The sequence below is a fragment of the Canis lupus genome, chromosome 2 (genome assembly GCF_011100685.1).
Source record: "Canis lupus familiaris isolate Mischka breed German Shepherd chromosome 2, alternate assembly UU_Cfam_GSD_1.0, whole genome shotgun sequence".
Lineage (NCBI taxonomy): Eukaryota > Metazoa > Chordata > Mammalia > Carnivora > Canidae > Canis > Canis lupus.
In genome coordinates, this window is record NC_049223.1 from 70,710,037 (window position 1) to 70,729,001 (window position 18,965).

Genomic DNA, 18,965 nt, shown 5'->3' on the forward strand with positions numbered 1-18,965 from the left:
TCCCCAAAAGGTAAGGAAATAACAGACAAATTAAATTTGTCTAATTTGAAATAACAAATTTCAGGGGGGTGTTTATGTCTAAGAAGAATGGAGGGCATATCCTTAGGGAGGGACACCCAGAAGATGTCTTAATTCACCGGTATTTGTTGTATTATCACTGAGTGACTTCCACAAACGTTAGATATTTTCTTTTGTACAAATCAACACTAAATAAAATAAAAAGATGTGTGAGGAGGTACTAATTCACCATATCCTGCCTGCATGCTGGGCCCAGCACTAACTATATGATGTAATAGCCAACTCAGTGTTCCAGCAGACCTACTGGCAGAGATGATCTTTAGCCCCGTTTTGTACATGAGGAAGCAGACATCCAGAGAGGTTGAGCAGCTTGCCCCAGGTCACACAGCCAAGGGGATGTGAGATGTAACCCAGGTCTGTCTGACTCCAGAGCAATCTTTCTTAACCACTGGTCCCCTGCCTCTCCCGCAGCAGGTGCTCAACAGGCTCAAGACTGCTCTAGCTCCCTCTGATCACACAGCACCACTCCTTTCTCTCAGTCCCCAGAGCACTTTCCACAATCAGCATATGACCTTGTATTCCTCCCCTGTGAGTCTAGTCCTCCATTTTCCTAAAGCTCCTCCAATGCAAAAGTAATACCCGTGCCTCCTCTGCATTGCCAGCGCCAGGACTGGTACCCAGCAGGAGCACGACAGATGCTTCATTTGAGGTTTGAGGTGTTAACAGAACTCATCAGAGGGGCTCGGTGCTACTGGCTCAGGCATGGAATCCCACAGCCACGGGGAAGGGCAGGAGGGTCAGGCACTCACCTCGGGGGCTATAGCCATGGGTGTCCATGAAGGAGAGGCCCAGCCGCTCGTCCTCCTGCAGGGTGCTCTGGTCCGTGAAGCTCCGGTCCACGGCACTCATCATGTGGGTCTTCTCCTGGCGGTAGTTGACAGTGGCCTTGGTCATGTTCACCGGTTTGCTGCAGAGAGGGGTTGACAAGAGCCATGGGTGCTGAGCTGGGCAGGACAATACCCAGAGGTGGATGGGGAAGCCCCACAGTCAGGGGGCCTTGAGGCTAGGTGGCATTCTAGAAGCATCTCTAAATACTGAGAGGGCTCTGCTCAGCTGCCCATCCTAACCCCTACGAGGGACTGGGCAGAGACCCTGGGGACCTCTGCTGAGAACAAGGGATGGAGCAGCAGTGGCATCAGGCTGGGACCTGGCTCCTGTCACTGGCCTGGAGGGCTCAGGAAATGGGAAGGGTAGTTACTCTGGGACTATTTTGGTGTCACAGCAGTCACCCCATCCAAACCAGGAAGATGACTGCCCCAGCTCCAGCCCCAGCACGCCCCCAGATCCCTCCTCCTTTCCGCCATCCTCATCAAACATGTGCCCTGAGAACCCCACATCGGGGTGGACTATGCTCCCCCTTCATGGCAGAGAGTCTGGCCGCTGCTTAGCCAGTGCTCAGGACTCTTCCTCTGGGCAGGGAATGAACTCCAACTGGTTTTCCTATACCCAGAACCCCCAGGATGGTCCCACCACGGGCCACATAAGACATGTAAAGAGATCCACACAGGCTCCATATTCCTGCCACCGCCCTCCCGTCCATGCAGCCACTGGAAGCAGCAGAGGGAGGAGGCAAGAGGCCGGGTCCCTCCTGAGAGGACTGGGAAGAGGCCCGGGAAGACGCCCCTAGCACAAGGCCCTGCACAGCCCAGGCCTCCAGCCCAGTTTTACAGATGAGGATGGCAGTTTGTGACTCCACAGGACTCTGAGGGAAGGGGAGGAAGCACAGGGGGCACAGCTCCATGCCCAAGGAGCTGAGTAAAAGGGAAAGAGCAAGTAACTTGGGACATGTCTTGAGACCCGTCCTGAGACCTGTGGAGCAAGAGGCCCAATCACAGGGAAGGCTTAAGATGAGATAGCCATTCACCCTGCCGGGCCCTACAGCATGCAGGATGAGGGGTAGACTCGAGAGAGGACTTCTGGGTTAAAAGGGCTCAGGAATCTTGACCATCAGTGGAGATAAAGAGGCCAAGGAAGGGATCTTTCCAGATAGGCAAACTCTAATCAATCTATCCCTGCTCAAGAGCTGTCTGGGGTAGGGGAAGACTGGATGACCCCTGGATGCCCTAACCACCAGGCTCTGGACATCACCCTCACTGTGGCCCAGGGCAGAGCCCAGGACCCCTTGGTGGGCAGGTGAAGAGAAGCCTCTGCAGCTGTGACCTTGACAGTGGACATTAGAGAGAAGGTGGAGGGGGAAGGGGGGATGGGGAGGGGGGTGAGGAGGGGACAAGGGAATCAGGAGGCTGAGAGGAGGAGGGGGGAGGAGGAGGGACAGTAAAGGGACAATGACAAGGAGAGAGACAGGGAACAGGACAGAGCAAGGGAGGGACAGGCAGACACCAGCAAACCACCCGGAGGACAGACAGAGGCCCAGGACAGAGCACAGCAGCCAGGTGACCGGGAGGCAGGCTCCAGGGCTGCCCGAGGGCTCCGTCCCCGCCCGGCCCCTCCGTTCCCTATGGGGGGAGCTCCGAGCACCAACCACCCAGACCCACAGGAGCCAGAAGCCAGCGGGACCCGAGCTCTGCCGGCCGCCAGCTGGCCTCGGGGGACAGTCAGCACACGGAATGTGACGCGGACGCTCGGAAATGTCCTGCACTTAGGTTCAAACAGGGGCTGCCCGGGCAGAGAGAGCGGGCCAGCCGCCTCGAGGCGGGTCCTGTAAAGGCCCCTGGAGGCTCCCCCAAGCCCCCGGGGTTCGCTCGCTGGAGAAGCCAGTGGACCCTGGGCAATGTCCATGCAAGTAGAGGGCCCAGGAGGAGGGGCTGGGAGGCCACCGTCCCCTGGGCTGCTCTGGGGCCACCTGAGCCTGCTCTGCAGGGAGGGAGAAGAGGCACAGGTGCAGGGAATGTTCTGGAAGGCTTGAGGAGTCAGAGAACCACCAGAAGACCAGGGAGTCAGACGGGGCCCGGGGGGTCACCGAGCTCTGGCACTTGCTGTGACCTCTGACGAGTCCCTTAACCTCTCTGGGCCTCGGTCTCCTCATCAGTAACACGGTGGGGGGTGGGGATCACAGGGCCGCTTCTCAGGGTGGCCGTGAGGATTCTGTGTGAAGACCTGAGCCCACAGAGAAGCGCCCAGACAGGTGGGTCTGATGAGCCCGAGTCCACAAGGCTGGAGAGGGAGCTCGTTGGGACCTGAGAGCCGTGTGCACCGTGGAGACAGCTGCCAGGGTGGGGACGGGCCTGCCTGTGACACGCACACACGTGCACGACCGTGGACCTTGGAGAGGGAGCCGTGCGAGGCCCTCCACACTGGGAGGAGGACACCGGGCCCACGGGGGTGGCGCCGAGCTACTTACGGGTAGTAGGAGTAGGCATAGTGGTCCCTCCTGGCAGCGTGCAAAGAGAACAGCACAGTTGGGCCCCTGGTCCTGCCACAAGGTGGGCCGAGGGCGGCACCAGCCAGCAGAGGGGGGCCTGGTGCTTGCTGTGCTGGGGCGGCGCTGGCCAGGGACTGGACGGGTCGGAAGGACCTTCCCTGTCCCAAGGGCTGGCTGGGCTCAGTCGTTGAAAACCAAGACCCGAGGCCCCTTCCAGAACCTTCCCTAAGCCTGCCGCTGGAGGGAGGAGGTGGGGAAAGGGCCTGGGGAAGCAGAGCTTTCACACAGTCACATACACACAGACACAGAAATACGCAGGCTTGCACACTCACACAGACACACTCGTGTGGATACATACGCATTCACTCATGCAGAGACCAGCACCGACACACTCATGCACTCGCATAGACAGACTCGCACATGCAGCCACTTGCATACACATACTGGAACACACACAATGACACACACTCACGGGACACAGGCACAGATGTGTATTCACAAACACACTGCCGCACAGATGCGCACACTCACACACAGACACCCTCCCTCAGGTACTCACAGGTGACCGGGCTCTCCCCAACACCCCCCGCCCCTCAGGCCCAATGTCACTCACACCTGCAGGCCCCTCTGCCCCTGAGGGCTCAGCCCCCTGCATACACCTGTGCCTGGGAGGGACCCTGGCCGGTGGGTGGGGGGAGCCCAGGAGGAAAGGGCTCCAGCTGGACTCCAGGGCAGAGGGGAGGCCTGCTCTCCCCAACCCAGACTGCCCCTGAGTGTGGGGTCCTTCAGAGGAGCCAGGCTGCCCCCTCTGGGCACCCAAAGCATAGCTTGGGTCTGATCCCACTTGGCAGGTGGGGAAGCTGAGTCCCAGAGAGTCATGGTCAGCCCAGGGCAGATCACAGGACCCTGACCCCCAGACCAGCCCCCTCCTGAGGTCCCATCCAGACACATCCACGGCTCCTCCATTCACCTGTCCGCACACCGCCCCACCAGCAGGGACCCCAGTGAACGGCCTTTCCACCAGGGAAATCCTGCAGACTGGGGGAAGGGGAGGAGAGAAGAGTGGAAGGCTGGGGCCCAGAGAGGGCAGGGGAGTGCCTGGAGGCCTCACAGCCATCCCAGGAAAGGAGGGTGGGGCAGGGGCAGGTCCATGGCTGGTCATGGGGCGCCCCCCCCCCCCGAAGAGAAGGGGGATGGCTGAAGGAATGGCATTCTGGTCTCAGTTATAATGTCATTGACTTTTCAAGGGCCTCCCAAAAGGCTCCCCCATAATTGCCAACTCTATTGTGTCACTTTTACCCTCTCTCTGCACCCCCCTCCAGCACCCTGTTCTTTTCACAATTTGTAAGTATCCATTTGCACTGTTTCTGGTTTAACTCCAGGCTCCACATGAGCTACAAGGCACAAGAGAGCAGCATCCTTGTCTCTCTTGCCTACTGCTGGATCCAGGGGTCTAGGACAGTGCCCAGGACATTATAATCCCCCAATAAATATTGCATTGAATTGAGTAATCAATAAAGAGGAAAAATAAATAAAAGAACTCCACTTCTATGAGCATCCATAGCCTCCTCCAAATGAGTGAGATTAATAATGACCCCGCCCAAGGGGCCCGGCTGTCAGCCCAGCTCCCCCTGCCTCCCTCCTGCTGCTGAGCTGGGAGCTGGGGGCGTCAGGAGGACCTCACTCCCCAAGCCCAGACCCTGGGGATACACAGCCAACAGGACAGAAACTTCTCTACTTCATGGTGCTCTCAGTCCAGCAGGGAAGAAAACCAGTTGAGCAAAGCACAAATAAGTGAAAAACCAAGTGGAGGGAGAAGAAAGTACTGCAAAGGAGAAGCATGGAGTTCATGGGGTTCTGGAAGCAGAACAAAGGACCCAACTTGGCCTGGGGAGTTCCCCTAGTACAGAGGCATCCAGGCTCACTGTCCCCCCAGGGCAGGGTGGGATGGAGCACCTGACCTCCCTCCCCCTGGCTCCCCACCCACTGCCTTCCATACCCACTCTTGCCCGTGGCCACCACCTTCTTCTGACAAGGGCACACAGGGTGGTGACTGGCTGTCAGCCTTCCCTCCACAGCCTCATAACCTGTTCATGAAGTTCAGTGTGACCACTCTGTTTCTGCCAGACCTGCTCTGTCCCCTGACAACCCACAAGGCAGACTGGGGGAGCCCTAAGGAACATGGTAGGCCCTGATGGCAAGGATAGGATTTAGGGGGATGCAATGAAGTGCGATACAGTGGGACTGAATGGCTTTTAGAGGAGGAAAGGAAGAGAGCCTGAGGGGATCCTAGGGCTTCAGGGGTAGCCTGGAAGGGTTTATGGGGTAGCAACTGTGTAGAGTGCAGAGTTTCCTTCCTGGATGGAGTGAGGCTCCATCCAGCAGCATCTCTGACTCATCCTCTCCTGGGCGCAATGTTCTCTGCCGAGTGGGTGACATCCTCCACTCAGCCAATCCTCTCTCCTTGAGGATAGATTTCTAGGGCTTCAAATACTACCTGCAACCCCCCAAAATCTGACGACTCCCCTACAGCCCTGACCATCTGCCCCACTCCCCACCCCACCCCATCCCACCCCCAGAGCTAACTTCTAGGTCTCCCACAGGGGAGGAGGACAGGAACTTGCCAATTCTGGGCACCTTCTGTGCGCCAGCCATGGTGAGGCCCTTCACATCCCAGGCCCTCAGGAGCACGGGTTTTGGAGTCAGGACTGGGTTCAAACCAGGCCCTGTCACTTACCCGAGAGACACGGTCAAGTCGTTCAATTACAGTTTCCTCATCTGTGAGAAGGGGCTCAGACCTGCTTCATGGGTCAGTATTCAAGAAGGAAATGTTCTCTGATGTATTCCATGTGCCAGAACAGTGCCTGGCACAGAGTAGATGCTCAGTAACTAATGCTCTAGTGGATGGTGTGTGTAAAGCCCTTGGTACATAGTAATACTCTAAAAAAATTTAGATAGTAAATTTTTTTTATCTCTGGAAGCCGTGTAGGGGCTAGGGAAGGGAAAAATCAGCTCAATGCCCTGGACAGGCCAATGCCACCTCACTGGCACACCCATCACCAGACTCTCTGGGAGGGTCTCTCTCTGCCAGTGCCTGGCCTCAGGAAAGGAAGCCCTCATCAGCTCTCCCTCATCCCCCTTGATCCTACTTATCTGTTCCTGGCAACCCTGAGATCCAGCACCAGCCCAGAAGTAGCAGTGCAAGAGCCCAGGTGGGGAGAGGGTTCCCTGGGTGACCTTAGACAAGTCTATGTCCCCTTGGGGCTCAATATCTCCATCCTTCCATTAAGGTGCTTGGACCACAGTGTCCTGGGGCTGCCTGATAGGGAATGAAGGGGAGGAGAGGAGGGGAACCAAAGAGGTCTCAGAAGCCTCCACCCCTGCTCCAACCACAGGCTCAGCCTTCATCTGCTCCGTGTACTGGGCCTCCCAGGGGAGGTTTAGGTGCTGTTTTGAAAACAAGTTCTGTTGCTTTAAGAAGATTTGAAAACCACTAGATTAGATGCTTTTGAACTTCCTAGGCAGTTCTCACTTCCGGGCTCTGAGCCCTAACAGTTCTAAATTCTGAGATTCTTAGAATCCCAAATCCTGGATTTCTGAAACCCTGAAATTCTAAGTTCTGGATTCTAAGAGGTGCTGGGACTCACTGCTGCCCACAGCAAAACACACTAGGAAAGGCATCCCTCCAAAATGCACCAGACTTCGGGTGCCTAGGGAAGGAGAGGGCAGGAGCGAGGTCTCCTCTGAGTCATGGGGCCAGGAGGACGCCACAAGGGTCAACAGTATCAGGTCCAGGACAAGATGAGCCAGGAAGAACCACGGCTCAAGGTCCTTGCTTTGAAGGGGAGTGAGCACCACCCCTGCTGCTCAGGATCAACACCACAACCCCATGGCCAGGGCAGACAAGTTGGCAGAAGGTCTGCAGAAGGCTGGAGATTCAAGTCAGGTTACCTCCACACCCTCCCCTCTGGAACCGCCCAGCAGGCGCAGGAGGGCAGTGGCCACTTCCAGCACAGCTCCTTGGCAGCAGGCACTGAGCACCCTTCCCTGGACAGTGGCACCCGGCACCAGCCAGACCTGGGCTCCAGCCAAGCCGCTCCAGGGCTGCTTCATTCACAGCAGCTCTGGCTTCCCATTGCCTGGCTCAGGCCCGTCCTCAGGCCTGACGCCCAGGCTGGCAGCCCTCCACACTCACCAGGCAGCTGCCCTCCCAGGCCCCAGCCACTGCTCCTCTCTGCCCACCAGGCTTCTGAGGGAGCTGGGGGTGAGCCATGGCACCAGCCTCACTCACCCCTTACGGATGATGATAATGATGGCCCCCAGGAGAAGGATGAGGACAGCTAGTCCCCCCGCACAGATGCCCAGGATGAGCCCCATTTCCTCCGATCTCTGGGACACCTCCAGGGGTCGCTTGCTTTCCTTACAGGCAGCTGGGGGGAATAAAAGGGAACATGGGTCAGAGGGGAGATAGGGACCACCTGCAAGGGACTGAGCCCCAAAGAATAAACACACGTGAGCAGACGACTGCCCCCTGCCCTCAGCTCACACGCAGCCGTTCAGGCAGATTGCCCCCTCACCATCCTTACAACGTCTGCACCCCCTTACAACATCTGCACCCCCATCAGGACCCTCTCCTCTCTTTCTCAAATCCTCCCATCCTTCCGTGGAGAGGGGATGGAGGCTGCCTGGGGCCTTTAGACTCAGCCTCCCGCACTCCTGAGAAGCAAGTGGGGTAAGAGAGTTAGGTACCCAGGGCCTGTTTAGGGCACCTCAGAATGGGGAACCTACCATATTCCCTGTCTGCACTATATGATCCACCTCTCACCCACCACAACAGAAGGGGCACATACACAGGAACCAGTGCCATCACCATGGGCCAACCAGAATGGCTCCGCCTCCACAGACCTGCCCCAGGATCCCGCAAAGCCACTTCTGTGACCATGACAGAGGAGAAGGAGTTAGCCCTACTGCCCAGTCTGGGAGAAGGTGCCCTTAGGTGGGGCCAGTGGGGACCAGGAAGGGAAATGTTTCCTGACCCACGTCTGCCAGACCACCCTCCTCTGTTCCCACAGCTCTGGGTGCTCAGGGTCCACCTCCCAGGAGCCCAGAGGGGAGAAACCCACTGCTGAAGGCCCGGAAGGAACCCAGGGGGCTCACCTTTCCTGGCGATGCGGATGCAATTCAGCCGAGTCTCCTGGAGGCAAAGATGGGGGTCTCAGCAGTGCCAAAGGCCCAACCTAACCCTCCCCAGCTTGCCTTGGGCCTGGTTGGGGCTTGTCTGGGGCTCATAGTAACTAAGGATCCCCCTCCTGACAGGAAGGCCTGAGGGGGACCCAGAGAGGAGGGGAGGGCCCTGAAAAGAGGGAAATAATGTGTTCGGGGAGGGGGAGCAGGGGAAGAAACAGCATGGGAAGGGGGTGGCCAAGAGGCTGGTTAAGAGGGGCACCTGGGGAGGAAAGCCCTGGAAGGAAGAGCCAAGAGGAGAGCAGGGCTTCCCAGACAAGGTGAGTGGTGGGTCTCAAGGTCGGGGGAAAGCAGGTTGGGGAGATGGACCCTGGAGGAGAGAGGAGCCTGAGATAGAGACTAGGGCCTGGCAGGGGCGGGGGGGGGGGGGGGTGCAGGGACAGACTGGGGGCATCGACATATGAGAGTCTAGGCAGAAAGGCTCAGGAAGGGGATAGCTCTAAGAGAAGGAGCCTGAGGTCAGGAGGCTCAGGGGAGGAGAGTGGGGGTTCTGGAGGGGAGGTGGGGCTGGGAGAGGGTCTCTGACTCCTAGGGGGCTGCTCAGATGGCTCCAAGGTGTCCCCAGTCTGCCCCCATCACAACCCCCGCCAGTCCCTCACCCCTTTCAGGTGGCTTGTTGCCTGGAAGTAGATGAGGTAGGCCTTCCTGGGCTCAAGCGGTGGGTTCCAGAAGCCTCGATAGGTCTGGTTGTCACCCACCGTGAAGGGCATGGCTTCTGGCAGACTGCTGGCCGCCAGCTCCGCCCCGAAGTAGTGCACCAGGCCTCGGGCCAGCGCAGCGTCAAAGGTCAAGGGTACTGGGAAGCAGTCCTGGCTGCCTGGCTCCCGACGCAGCCTCCGCTGGCGCTCCTCCTCCACAATCACCTGGTACACACTGGACAAGCAGGGGACAGAGCAGTGATCCCGGGGCCAGGGGACAGGGAGAGCCATCTGGCAGCCAAGGGCATGGGCTCTGGGGTCAGGCCCAGCCTGGGACTAATCCTGGCTCTGCCTCTTACTCGCTGGGCAACTCTCTTAACCTCCCTGGGGCTCAGTTTCCTCCTCTGTAAAGTGAGCGTGATCACAGGACTATTCCATGAGCTAAATGTAAGGAAGGGGACAAGTTTCACAAGCAGCCGGTGCCTGTCAGCTGTTATGACTGTGCCTCGGGCGGAAAGAACTTGGGCCCTGCTCAATGGCACCAAGCCCAGGAGCCCCACCCTGACTCTCCCGGGCCTGCCATGGGACCTGGGGCCCCCAAGCCTCGGGCTATGCCCTGGTTACCCAAGGCTTCCTTTGGGCCTCCAGGCATGAGAGTAAGACACCAGGGGTTCATTCATTCACTCAGACTCTGGGCCGATGCTAGGCAGGCACTTGGGGATCTGGGCTCCTGGAACCGACCTCCAGTGAGGGGAGACAGTCACCGAGCAAAAACACAAGGCCACACGAATCCTGCATCCTGCATTCAAGGATGCTCCCAACCTGGAGGCAGCATCGAGTCTGAAACTCCCAGCCTGTCCTCTGCGGGTCCTGACAGCTGACTTGTGTTCCTTAGTCTGCCTCCCCTCTGATGTGTGTCTCTGGGTCCCGACTTGGGTGTTTGTTTCTATTTATTTTTCTTAGTTTACTGAATAGCCTTTTGCTGTGAGCTCCTCCGAATCCTCTGTGGAACAAAGCCGAGAGTAAATAAGTGAGTGCTGACAAATTTAAATATTTCTAGTCACAGCCTGGGTCACGTCTCGGTGTGTGACACCCGTACTGACAGCTGCACTCTGGGAAGAAGAAATGCCTTTTCCTGGCTCTCCAGCTGCTTCTTTTGAGCTTCGAAGCTATAGGGGAATCACCCCAGTGCCCTAGGATTTGGGCCACATGGCTTCTTCCCTTGTCCCTAGCATACTGCAAAGGCCAGCGTGGGCCCCTCTCAGCCTCCCAGGCCCAGGTCAGGCCTCCCCTGGACCACCCCCATCCCACCAGGAGGTGATAATAATCAACACAAAGCAAAGCATCTTGACTCAGATGGTTGTGCAGAAAAGGAAAGGGAGGCTCAGAGAGGTAAAGGGACATGCCCAAGGTCACAAAGCTACTATGCCATCCCCCCACCATGTTCCCCCAGAACCCCCACCCTGTCACCATCATCCCTGAGGGACACTAAATGGGCGTGCTCACAGGATCTCTCAAGAGGATCAGGAAAGGAGAAGCTGGGTTTCCCAGCTCACAGACTCAGCTGCACAATGTCCCTGAGGCTTCTAGAAATACAAAGTACCCCTCAAACACCCTGACTTTGTCCTAGGTCTCCCCTAAGAGTCTGGGAAGCAACCCAGGACAGGCTTTGCAGTAGCAAATACAGAATGGGAGTGAGGACGAGACGAGGTATCAAGAGCACATGGGCAACCCACTATCTTCTTGGAGGCTCAGCAGGATCTTCCCACACCCAAATACAGGCCGTCACCCCCTTCCAGTGCACACATCTCTGTGGGAGAAGCAGAGGCCAGAAGGGCAGGAAGGCTCTGTAGTTTCAAGAAAAGGTATAGGCTGTGTAGACAGACCTGGGTTCCAAACCCCAACTCTCTCACCTTCCAGCTGTGTGACCTTGGAGGCAAAGTACTTAAGGCCTCTGAGCCTGTTTCCTCATGTATAAAATCAGGGAAACAGTGTCCCCTCCATAGGCTGCCATGAGGATAAACTGACTCATGCAGGTAAAGTCGCAAACACTGTCTGGCTGACAGTAGGCAGGTATACACATCCCACAAACACCCTCACGTTCTTTCACCTACACACGCTCACACATGGCACATATATGGGTACATGTCTTTATCACACGTGTGCACGCACACACACACACACACGCATGTGCGCAATCTTGTCTCCAGCAGAGGCAGCCCCAGTTTTCTCTGGGGAGAAGAAAGTGGAGAAGCCAGGCTCTTGGCCACTCCAGAGAGATGGCCCCACTTGGCTGGCTGCCCCAGCCTTCTAGAGGCTGTGTCTCCCTGGGCAGGACCTTCTGGGAAAACAGTGTCCTCCCCTGGACACTCTGAGCCCTGAGTGAGAAACTGAGGCAGGATGAGGCTGAGCTGGCCTAGGTAGGGCTTCTTCCCTATGGCCCTGACCTCCCATCCCTCCATCGAGGCTTTCCCACCTGATGGGCGCGCCACGGCCCTGTGCCGGCCTCAGCAGAACGGTGATGGTATTCTCAGACTCGCCCAGAGGTGACGGCATGTCAGCATAATCAAAGCTGGGGGCTGGGGAAGGGGACAAGATGTCAGCATGAAGCCTGACCACTAGCCCAGGAAGGTCAGGCCTCTAGTCTCCTTGACTCCTGTGCTCAGATCTCTTCCACTTTAGCTTTGTTCCCTCTGACCTGAGCTTCCCTGACCTCCAACCCCTGAACTCAGTCCTCAGCTTCCGTCGTCTCCTGGCCCCTCTGACTCAGTCCTCCCTGACCCCTGAACTTAATCCCTAAATGGCACATTCATCTCAGTGGGGGGACCCTCTATAAACACCCCCAGGACACCCCCTCCCCCTGCCATGCCCCCTCAGCCCACAGAACCCTGGGATTCTGGGCCACCTCTACAGGGATCAGGCCAGGGCCAGGTGGGCTCACCTGAGATGTTGGTGGTGATCTCGGTGAGTGCCGCCTGGCCAAAGCCTTTGCCTGTGCGGGCACGCACTGAGAACAGGTAGGTGGTGCCTGGGTGCAGATTGGAGAAGACATGGTAGGTCTCATTTCGGAGCTTGGAGATAGTACGTCGTGGGCCGGGCACGTTCACTGCAGGGTCTGATGACTCGATGCTCTGGTAGCTGATCTGGGGGGCAGGACGGGCAGGCAGGTGGGCACAGGAATAGGGAAGGTCATCACTGGCCCCATAGCCTCCCACCCATCATAGTTCAGGTTAGCCAGGGAGAGGGTCAGTGGGACCATGGATGTCCATTACTCCAGACCTCTGGGCATCTTCACCTCTCTTCTTTCAGGGCCCCTGTTCCCATAACCCACAAGGCACAGACCCCTGACCAGTAGACGGAACCTCCATGATCACTACTGTCCCTCCCCATGCACCTCCTTCTCCAAGCTGTGTGCCCACCTTCCACCAGGGGTCCCCACTGTAATGAGGTCCAAACTCACCTCATACTGAGTGATGAGGCCATTGGGTTCCTGGGGCTCCTCCCACTTGAGGAAGATCATGTCCTCCAGTGGCGTAAAGGTCAAGGACTCAGCTGCGATCCCGCCAGGCACTGCGAGGGGAAGGTGACACAGGGCAGTGGAGAGCAAGCTTTGCAGCCAGACGCCTGAATTCAGATTCCAGCCTTTGCTTGGACTGACTACTCACCCTCTCTGAGCCTCAGTTTCTTCTTCTTCTGGGACATGGAGATGAAAACAAGCCCTCCCTCACCAGAATCAAATGATGTGATGTACATAAAGCCCCAAGGTAAATAACTGGAACTTCATTTGATTCCACCTATTCCTAGGAACTCAAAAGGGGTAGTTGGCATTTTCATTACTGTGCAGGTTGCATTCAGCAGAGAACGTCTGAATGTTCCTATTTTGTTCCAGTTGAGTGGATTTCAGAAAATATAGACCTCTGCCAGGGAAATGGAAACAATTGCATTAGAGTGGTGGGATTATGGGTAGGAAAGGTTTTCTTGTCTAAAAACTTCTGATTACACAAAAACTATGTTCAATGTAGAAAATCAAAATGAGCATAAAGAAAATTAATGGCATCTACAACTCCATCACCCGGAGACACCATTAACATTTTAGCACAAACGCTTTCAGGTTTCTGGTTTTGTTTGGTTTTGTTCTAATGTACCATCTTAAGAGCAGTCACAAGAATTTCTTCTGGGAAGAGAATGGTCTTTGGGGAAATGCCTTGATCAACTACTGGGGGGGAAGCCGAATTCCTAAGGTAGCAGAAAGTGGAACCCAAGGTAACCATCATCGCAGCTAATGTGCTCTGGGTTAAAATGAACAGCTAACAAGGCAACTCCACTATCCAACCACCAAATTGATAAAATGAAAAAGACAATTCCAAGTGTTGGTGAGGATTCAGAGCAACTGCAATTTTCACACACTGCAATGGAGCATGCAAACTGGCATGAGCACTTGAGGAAAACTATCTGGATATACCTACACATCCTATAACCTAGCCGTTCCACTCCTGAGCATTAACCATCAGCAATGTGTGTATCTGCACAACCCCCCTGCCAAAAAAAAGAATCTACAAAGATTTTTCTTTATAGTACAATTTAAAATAGGGTCAATAAATGTGGTATATTCATATAATGGATTATTCAGTAATAAGAATGAATTCCCTAAGCTCTACACAACATGGCTGGCTCTCTCAAGCACAGTCAAGGGAAAGAGAAACCAGTCAGAAAAAGAATACACATTGTATGACTCACTCCATTGCTATAAGGTTCAAAACCAAGTAAAAATTAATCTACTGCATTACAGGCTGGGATAATGGTTACCCTGAGGAGATTGTAAGTGGGAATGTACGTACAAGGGGCTTCTGGGGAGCTGTGAATGCGATTTTGTGATCTGTGTGTGGGTTATTCTGGTGGGTCCAGTCTGTGAGAATTCACTGAGTTGCCCACTTGAGGTAAGCACACTTCTTAGAAGTATTATACTAATACTTCAATGGAAAGTAACAAATATTAAGTAATGAGCAGTTATTGGAGGGAGGGAGGGAGGGAGGGACAGAGAAAAAAGGCCTTGCAGCTCAAGTGAGGCCTGCCTGGTAAGAGCAGGGTAAAGCAGCCACAACATATCTGGTAGGCAGGGGGAAGGGCAGACAGAGGTCAACAGATTTTAACAATGGAGGGGTCTGATGTTGAACTTGAGGCTCATTGTGAAGGGTAGTAAAACAGGCCACCTCAAAATATACCACTTTGGCATAAGGATTATTTTGAGCTAAATCAAGAAGAAGCAGATACAAGAAAAGTTCTCTGCCCTACCCATTTGCCAAAAAGCAGGACATAAATTTGTAAAAGTGCCACCCTCCCCTCGCTACCAGGAAGGAGAGAAACACTGAGACAACTCTAGACCCTAAGCAGCCCAGAAGAATCTACATAAACTTTCCGAACTAGCCCTTACCTACCAATGGTTTTCCCATATATTTGCCTTCACATTATCTGCTGTACCTAGAATCTCAAAGTCCTTTTCCCATCATGTTGCTTCTCAACAAATTCATTAAAACACTACATAAGCCCAAGCTCTAGCCACTCCTTTGAGGTACTCATCAGTAAGTACTCCCAAGTGTGCGTATGTGATGCACATGGTAATAAATTCCTATCTGTTTTTCTCTTGTTAATGTCTTTTCTCAGGCTAATTTATAGAGCCCAAACCAATGAGCCTAAGTAGAAAGAAAAATGTTAAGTTTTGTCTTCTCTGCATTTGCAATGTTTCAGGGTAAATGGGGGGGGGGGGGTGCTTTGTGGAAATCAAGGAAGGAGCTGAATTTTCTGTCTGGGCCACTGCTATGCAGAACAGAAAAGACCACATGTAGGGAGTCAAGAAAAATAATCAACCAAGGAGTTTCGGGTACCTGCAGGTTTGCAGGAATGTGGGGGAAGGCTTTGGATCTGTGCTGGCATTATAGCACTCCTGTTAAGAATGAAAACTCTGAAGCAGATGGCCAGGTCTGAAATCCAGTTCTGCTACCTATCTCCTAGCTATGTGACCTCACCTAAAATGGCGATAGTAAACAGTCGACCACCATCTAGGGTTGTCATGGGGATTACACGCATTAATACTATATAAAACGCATTCACAATAGTGCTTAACGTGTAATAAGTGCTTAAATACAGCACTGCACCTGACAATGACAGAACACACATTTTTTTCAGATACACATGGAATATTTGCCAAAATTTAACCATGTGCTAGGCCGTAAAACAAGGATCAAATTTCAAAAGACCAAAATTAGAGTATGTACTCTGACCACAGAAGAATTAAGCTGGAAATCAATCACAAACAGATAATTATGGAAGTCTTAAAAATCAGGTAACGTAATTCTAACTCTTGAGTCAAAGAAGAAATCACAACAGAAATTAGAAAATATTTTGAACTGAATAATAACAAAGGCAGAACATATGAAAACCCATGGGATGCAGCTACAGCAGGGCTTCGGGGGAAATTTATAGCTTTGAATGTATATATAACAAATGAAGAAAGTCTCAAAATCAATGATCTCATAAGCTTTCATCTCAAAAAGCTAAAAGAACAGCTGATCAAATCTAAAGAAAGTATAAAAAAGGAAATACAGAATAGAAAATGAATATACAATTAAGTAAATCAACTAAGCCAAAAGTTGGCTCTTTGGGAAGATTAAAAATGTATACACCCCTAGCAAGAAAACAATGAGAAGACACAGATTACCAAAATCAGGAAAGAAAAAGGGGACACACACTACTGATCCTACAGAAATTAAATAAATATAATCAGATATTATAACCAACTTTATGTCAAGAAATATGACAATTTAAGTGAAATTAAAAATTCCTTAAAGCCCAGTATACCAAATAGATACTAGAGTAGAAAATCTTAATATTCTGATATCTATTTTAGAAAGTAAAACTGTGGTTAAAAAGCATTGCCACAAAGAAAAATCCAGGACCAAATGCCTTCATTGCTGAATTCTTTCAAACATATAAGGAAAAAATATACCAATCTAACCCAAAGTCTTCCTGAGAATAAATACTAGCCATCAGGGACACCTGAGTGGCTCAGAGGTTGAGCATCTGTCTCTGGCTCAGGGCGTGATCCTAGGATCCGGGATTGAGTCCCACATCGGGCTCCTTGGGAGCAGGAGAGCCTGCTTCTCCCTCTACCTATGTTCCGGCCTCTCTTTCTGTGTGTGTCTCATGAATAAATAAATAAAATCTTTAAAAAAAATACTAGCCATCATTACTTTGTTGTTACAGTTGTTTTAATCGTAAGCAAAAAAACTTCCTATAAACATTTTAGCCTCGGGACGCCTGGGTGGCTCAGTCAGTTAGGCATCAGACTTGATTTTAGCTCAGGTGGTGATCTTGGGGTTGTGAGATCAAGTCCTGGCTTGCACTCTGAGTGGAAAGTTGGCTTGAGATTTCCTCTCTGCCTCTCCATCTGCCGCTCCCCCACCCCATGCTCGCTCACTCACGCGCGCGCTCTCTCTCTCTCTCTCTGTCTCTCTCTCTCTCCCCCCACCACTGTCTCTCAAAAAATAAATAATTTTTTTTTTTAATTTTCATACTTCAGGGTGTTTGTGGGAGGCACTGAATATGCCAGGAACCAGGGCTAGGACTCTTACCATCTTCATCTGTCTGGAAAGTGACCTCCTTGCCCTCCTTGCGCCCCTCAGGGTTAGTGAGGATGAGCCGCACGTGAACATTCCGGTAGGGCAGAAGGTTCTTGATGGTGTAGCGGCTGACTCCCTGCTCCATCTTCACACATTCCCGGATGGTCTGGTTGTGGCTGCTGCCCAGTGTATAATGATAGCACAGGGACACCGCATATGTGTGGCAACGTGTCACGTTGTAGCCCAGAGGCTCCCACTGAAGAGTCAGCTGGCGGGCCTGGATCTCAGCAAAAGCCAGGCCTTTGGGGGCCCTCATGGGTTCTGGGGAACCCAGGAAGCAGAGAGAAGAAGGTAGAGGAAATAGGAAGAGAAGAAGTGGGAAGGGAGAAAAAATATTAGTCAGCTGCTGAAATCATCCATCCTTTGTCCTCAAGAGTTAAAGAGACCACCTAGAATGTTGTGCAGGGAGTAGAAGTATGTGGAGTCAGGCGGGGCTACACCTGAATTCCAGCTCTGCCACTTGCCACTGGCAACCACTGGCTGAGTACCTTTGCCTCTCGAGCTTTAGTTTCCCCACCCACAAAATGGGATAATATGCACTACCTCATATGATGGTTGTGAAGTTAAAGGTAATGTGTGCAAAGCATGTTTGACAATGGCTAGCACACAACAGGCCCTCAAAAATGTTAGCTACAATTTTTTTTAATAACACAATTCACTGCCTATTTCAAGATCATCCTGGAGGTCATCAGGACAGTCTGAAATGACCAAATGCTGTATTTTTCTTAATTTATTAATTCCAAACTTGTTCTAAAACAGCTTATAATAATATATACCATACAATAATAACACAGAGAAATCAAGATGATGGGTGAAATGACAGCCAAGTAATTAAATAATGCCAGAGAACAATAAGGAACAGAAATGTGTGCCATTAGGTCCCATGCAGGTCTAAAGATAAGGTTCAGATTGGGCAGTCTGTTGCCTGGCTGCCCAAGCAAAAAGGGAAATACAATCTGTTATAGAAGGGTGATGACAATAATGACAGGAGGGACCTGGGTTGTACAGTCAGTTAAGGGTCTGACTCTTGATTTCAGCTCAGGTTGTGATCCCAGGGTCATGAGACGGAGCCCCAAGTCCAGCTCCATTCTCAGGGAGGAATCTGTTTGAGATTCTCTCTCTCCCTCTGCCTCTCCCCCACTGCACAAATTCCCTCCCTCTCTCTCAAATAAATACATAAACCTTTAAAATAATAACAATAATAATGGCAGTTAACATGTACTGGGGGCTTTGTATGTGCCAGGCATTGTTCTACAGGCTTTAAACTGCTTTATCCATTGAATCCACTCCTTAAGCCAGTATATAGGTACCATGATTAGCCCTATCTTTTTTTTAAGATTTTATTTATTTATTCATTAGAGACACAGAGAAAGAGAGGCAGAGACATAGGCAGTGGGAGAAGCAGGCTCCATGCAGGAAGCCTGATGTGGGACTTGATCCCGGGACTCTGGGATCATGCTCTGAGCCAAAGGCAGACACTCAACCACTGAGCCACCCAGGTGTCCATGCCATATAGATGTAGAAATGGAGACACAGAGAGATTAAGTAACTTGCCCATAGTCAGTCACACAGATAGTCAAGTAGAGAAGCTGGGATACAAACTTGGACAGGTTGCCTCCAAAATCCATGCTCTTAACCACCACTACCTGCCTCCCTGTGAGGAAGTCACTGTCCAAAAAAAAAAAAAAAAAAATCACACCAATGCTTCAGGAAGGATAGCTCCCGCAACATGAGGGAGGAGCACATGACTGGGCTCTACAGCCTCCTGATGAATCTGCAAAGTCACTTATAAAAAGAGAGAACCCAAGGCTTCTGAAGCAGAGGCAGGATGGAGCCCAGATGCTCAGCACTAGTCCTACACCTGCACTGACCAGCTGCGTGATCTTAAATCTCTGGGCCTCAATTTCCTCATCTAGGAAATGATTGAAGAAGCCAAAATTACTGACAATCTTCTCTTTCTTGCACCCTAACTCCATGAGATGCAGTTTCATTACCCTGAAGTTCCAT

The 18,965-nt window shown here is 52.6% G+C and overlaps 1 protein-coding gene across 6 annotated transcripts in view; it reads right to left on the reverse strand.

Annotated features, from left to right (window-relative positions):
* Positions 1-18,965, reverse strand: part of PTPRU (protein tyrosine phosphatase receptor type U) — a 78,700-nt gene that overhangs the window by 30,533 nt on the left and 29,202 nt on the right. For 4 of the 6 annotated variants that reach the window (XM_038531342.1, XM_038531341.1, XM_038531343.1 and 1 more), the window contains exons 8-16: positions 16,911-17,219; positions 12,743-12,852; positions 12,224-12,425; positions 11,759-11,861; positions 9,244-9,517; positions 8,558-8,594; positions 7,692-7,830; positions 3,380-3,409; positions 828-985 (exon numbers count right to left, since the gene is read on the reverse strand). In XM_038531342.1, coding sequence (XP_038387270.1) covers positions 828-985; positions 3,380-3,409; positions 7,692-7,830; positions 8,558-8,594; positions 9,244-9,517; positions 11,759-11,861; positions 12,224-12,425; positions 12,743-12,852; positions 16,911-17,219 — 1,362 coding nt within the window. The remainder of the gene's footprint in view (positions 1-827; positions 986-3,379; positions 3,410-7,691; positions 7,831-8,557; positions 8,595-9,243; positions 9,518-11,758; positions 11,862-12,223; positions 12,426-12,742; positions 12,853-16,910; positions 17,220-18,965) is intronic. The other 2 variants (XM_038531345.1, XM_038531344.1) reach the window with 1 other exon arrangement.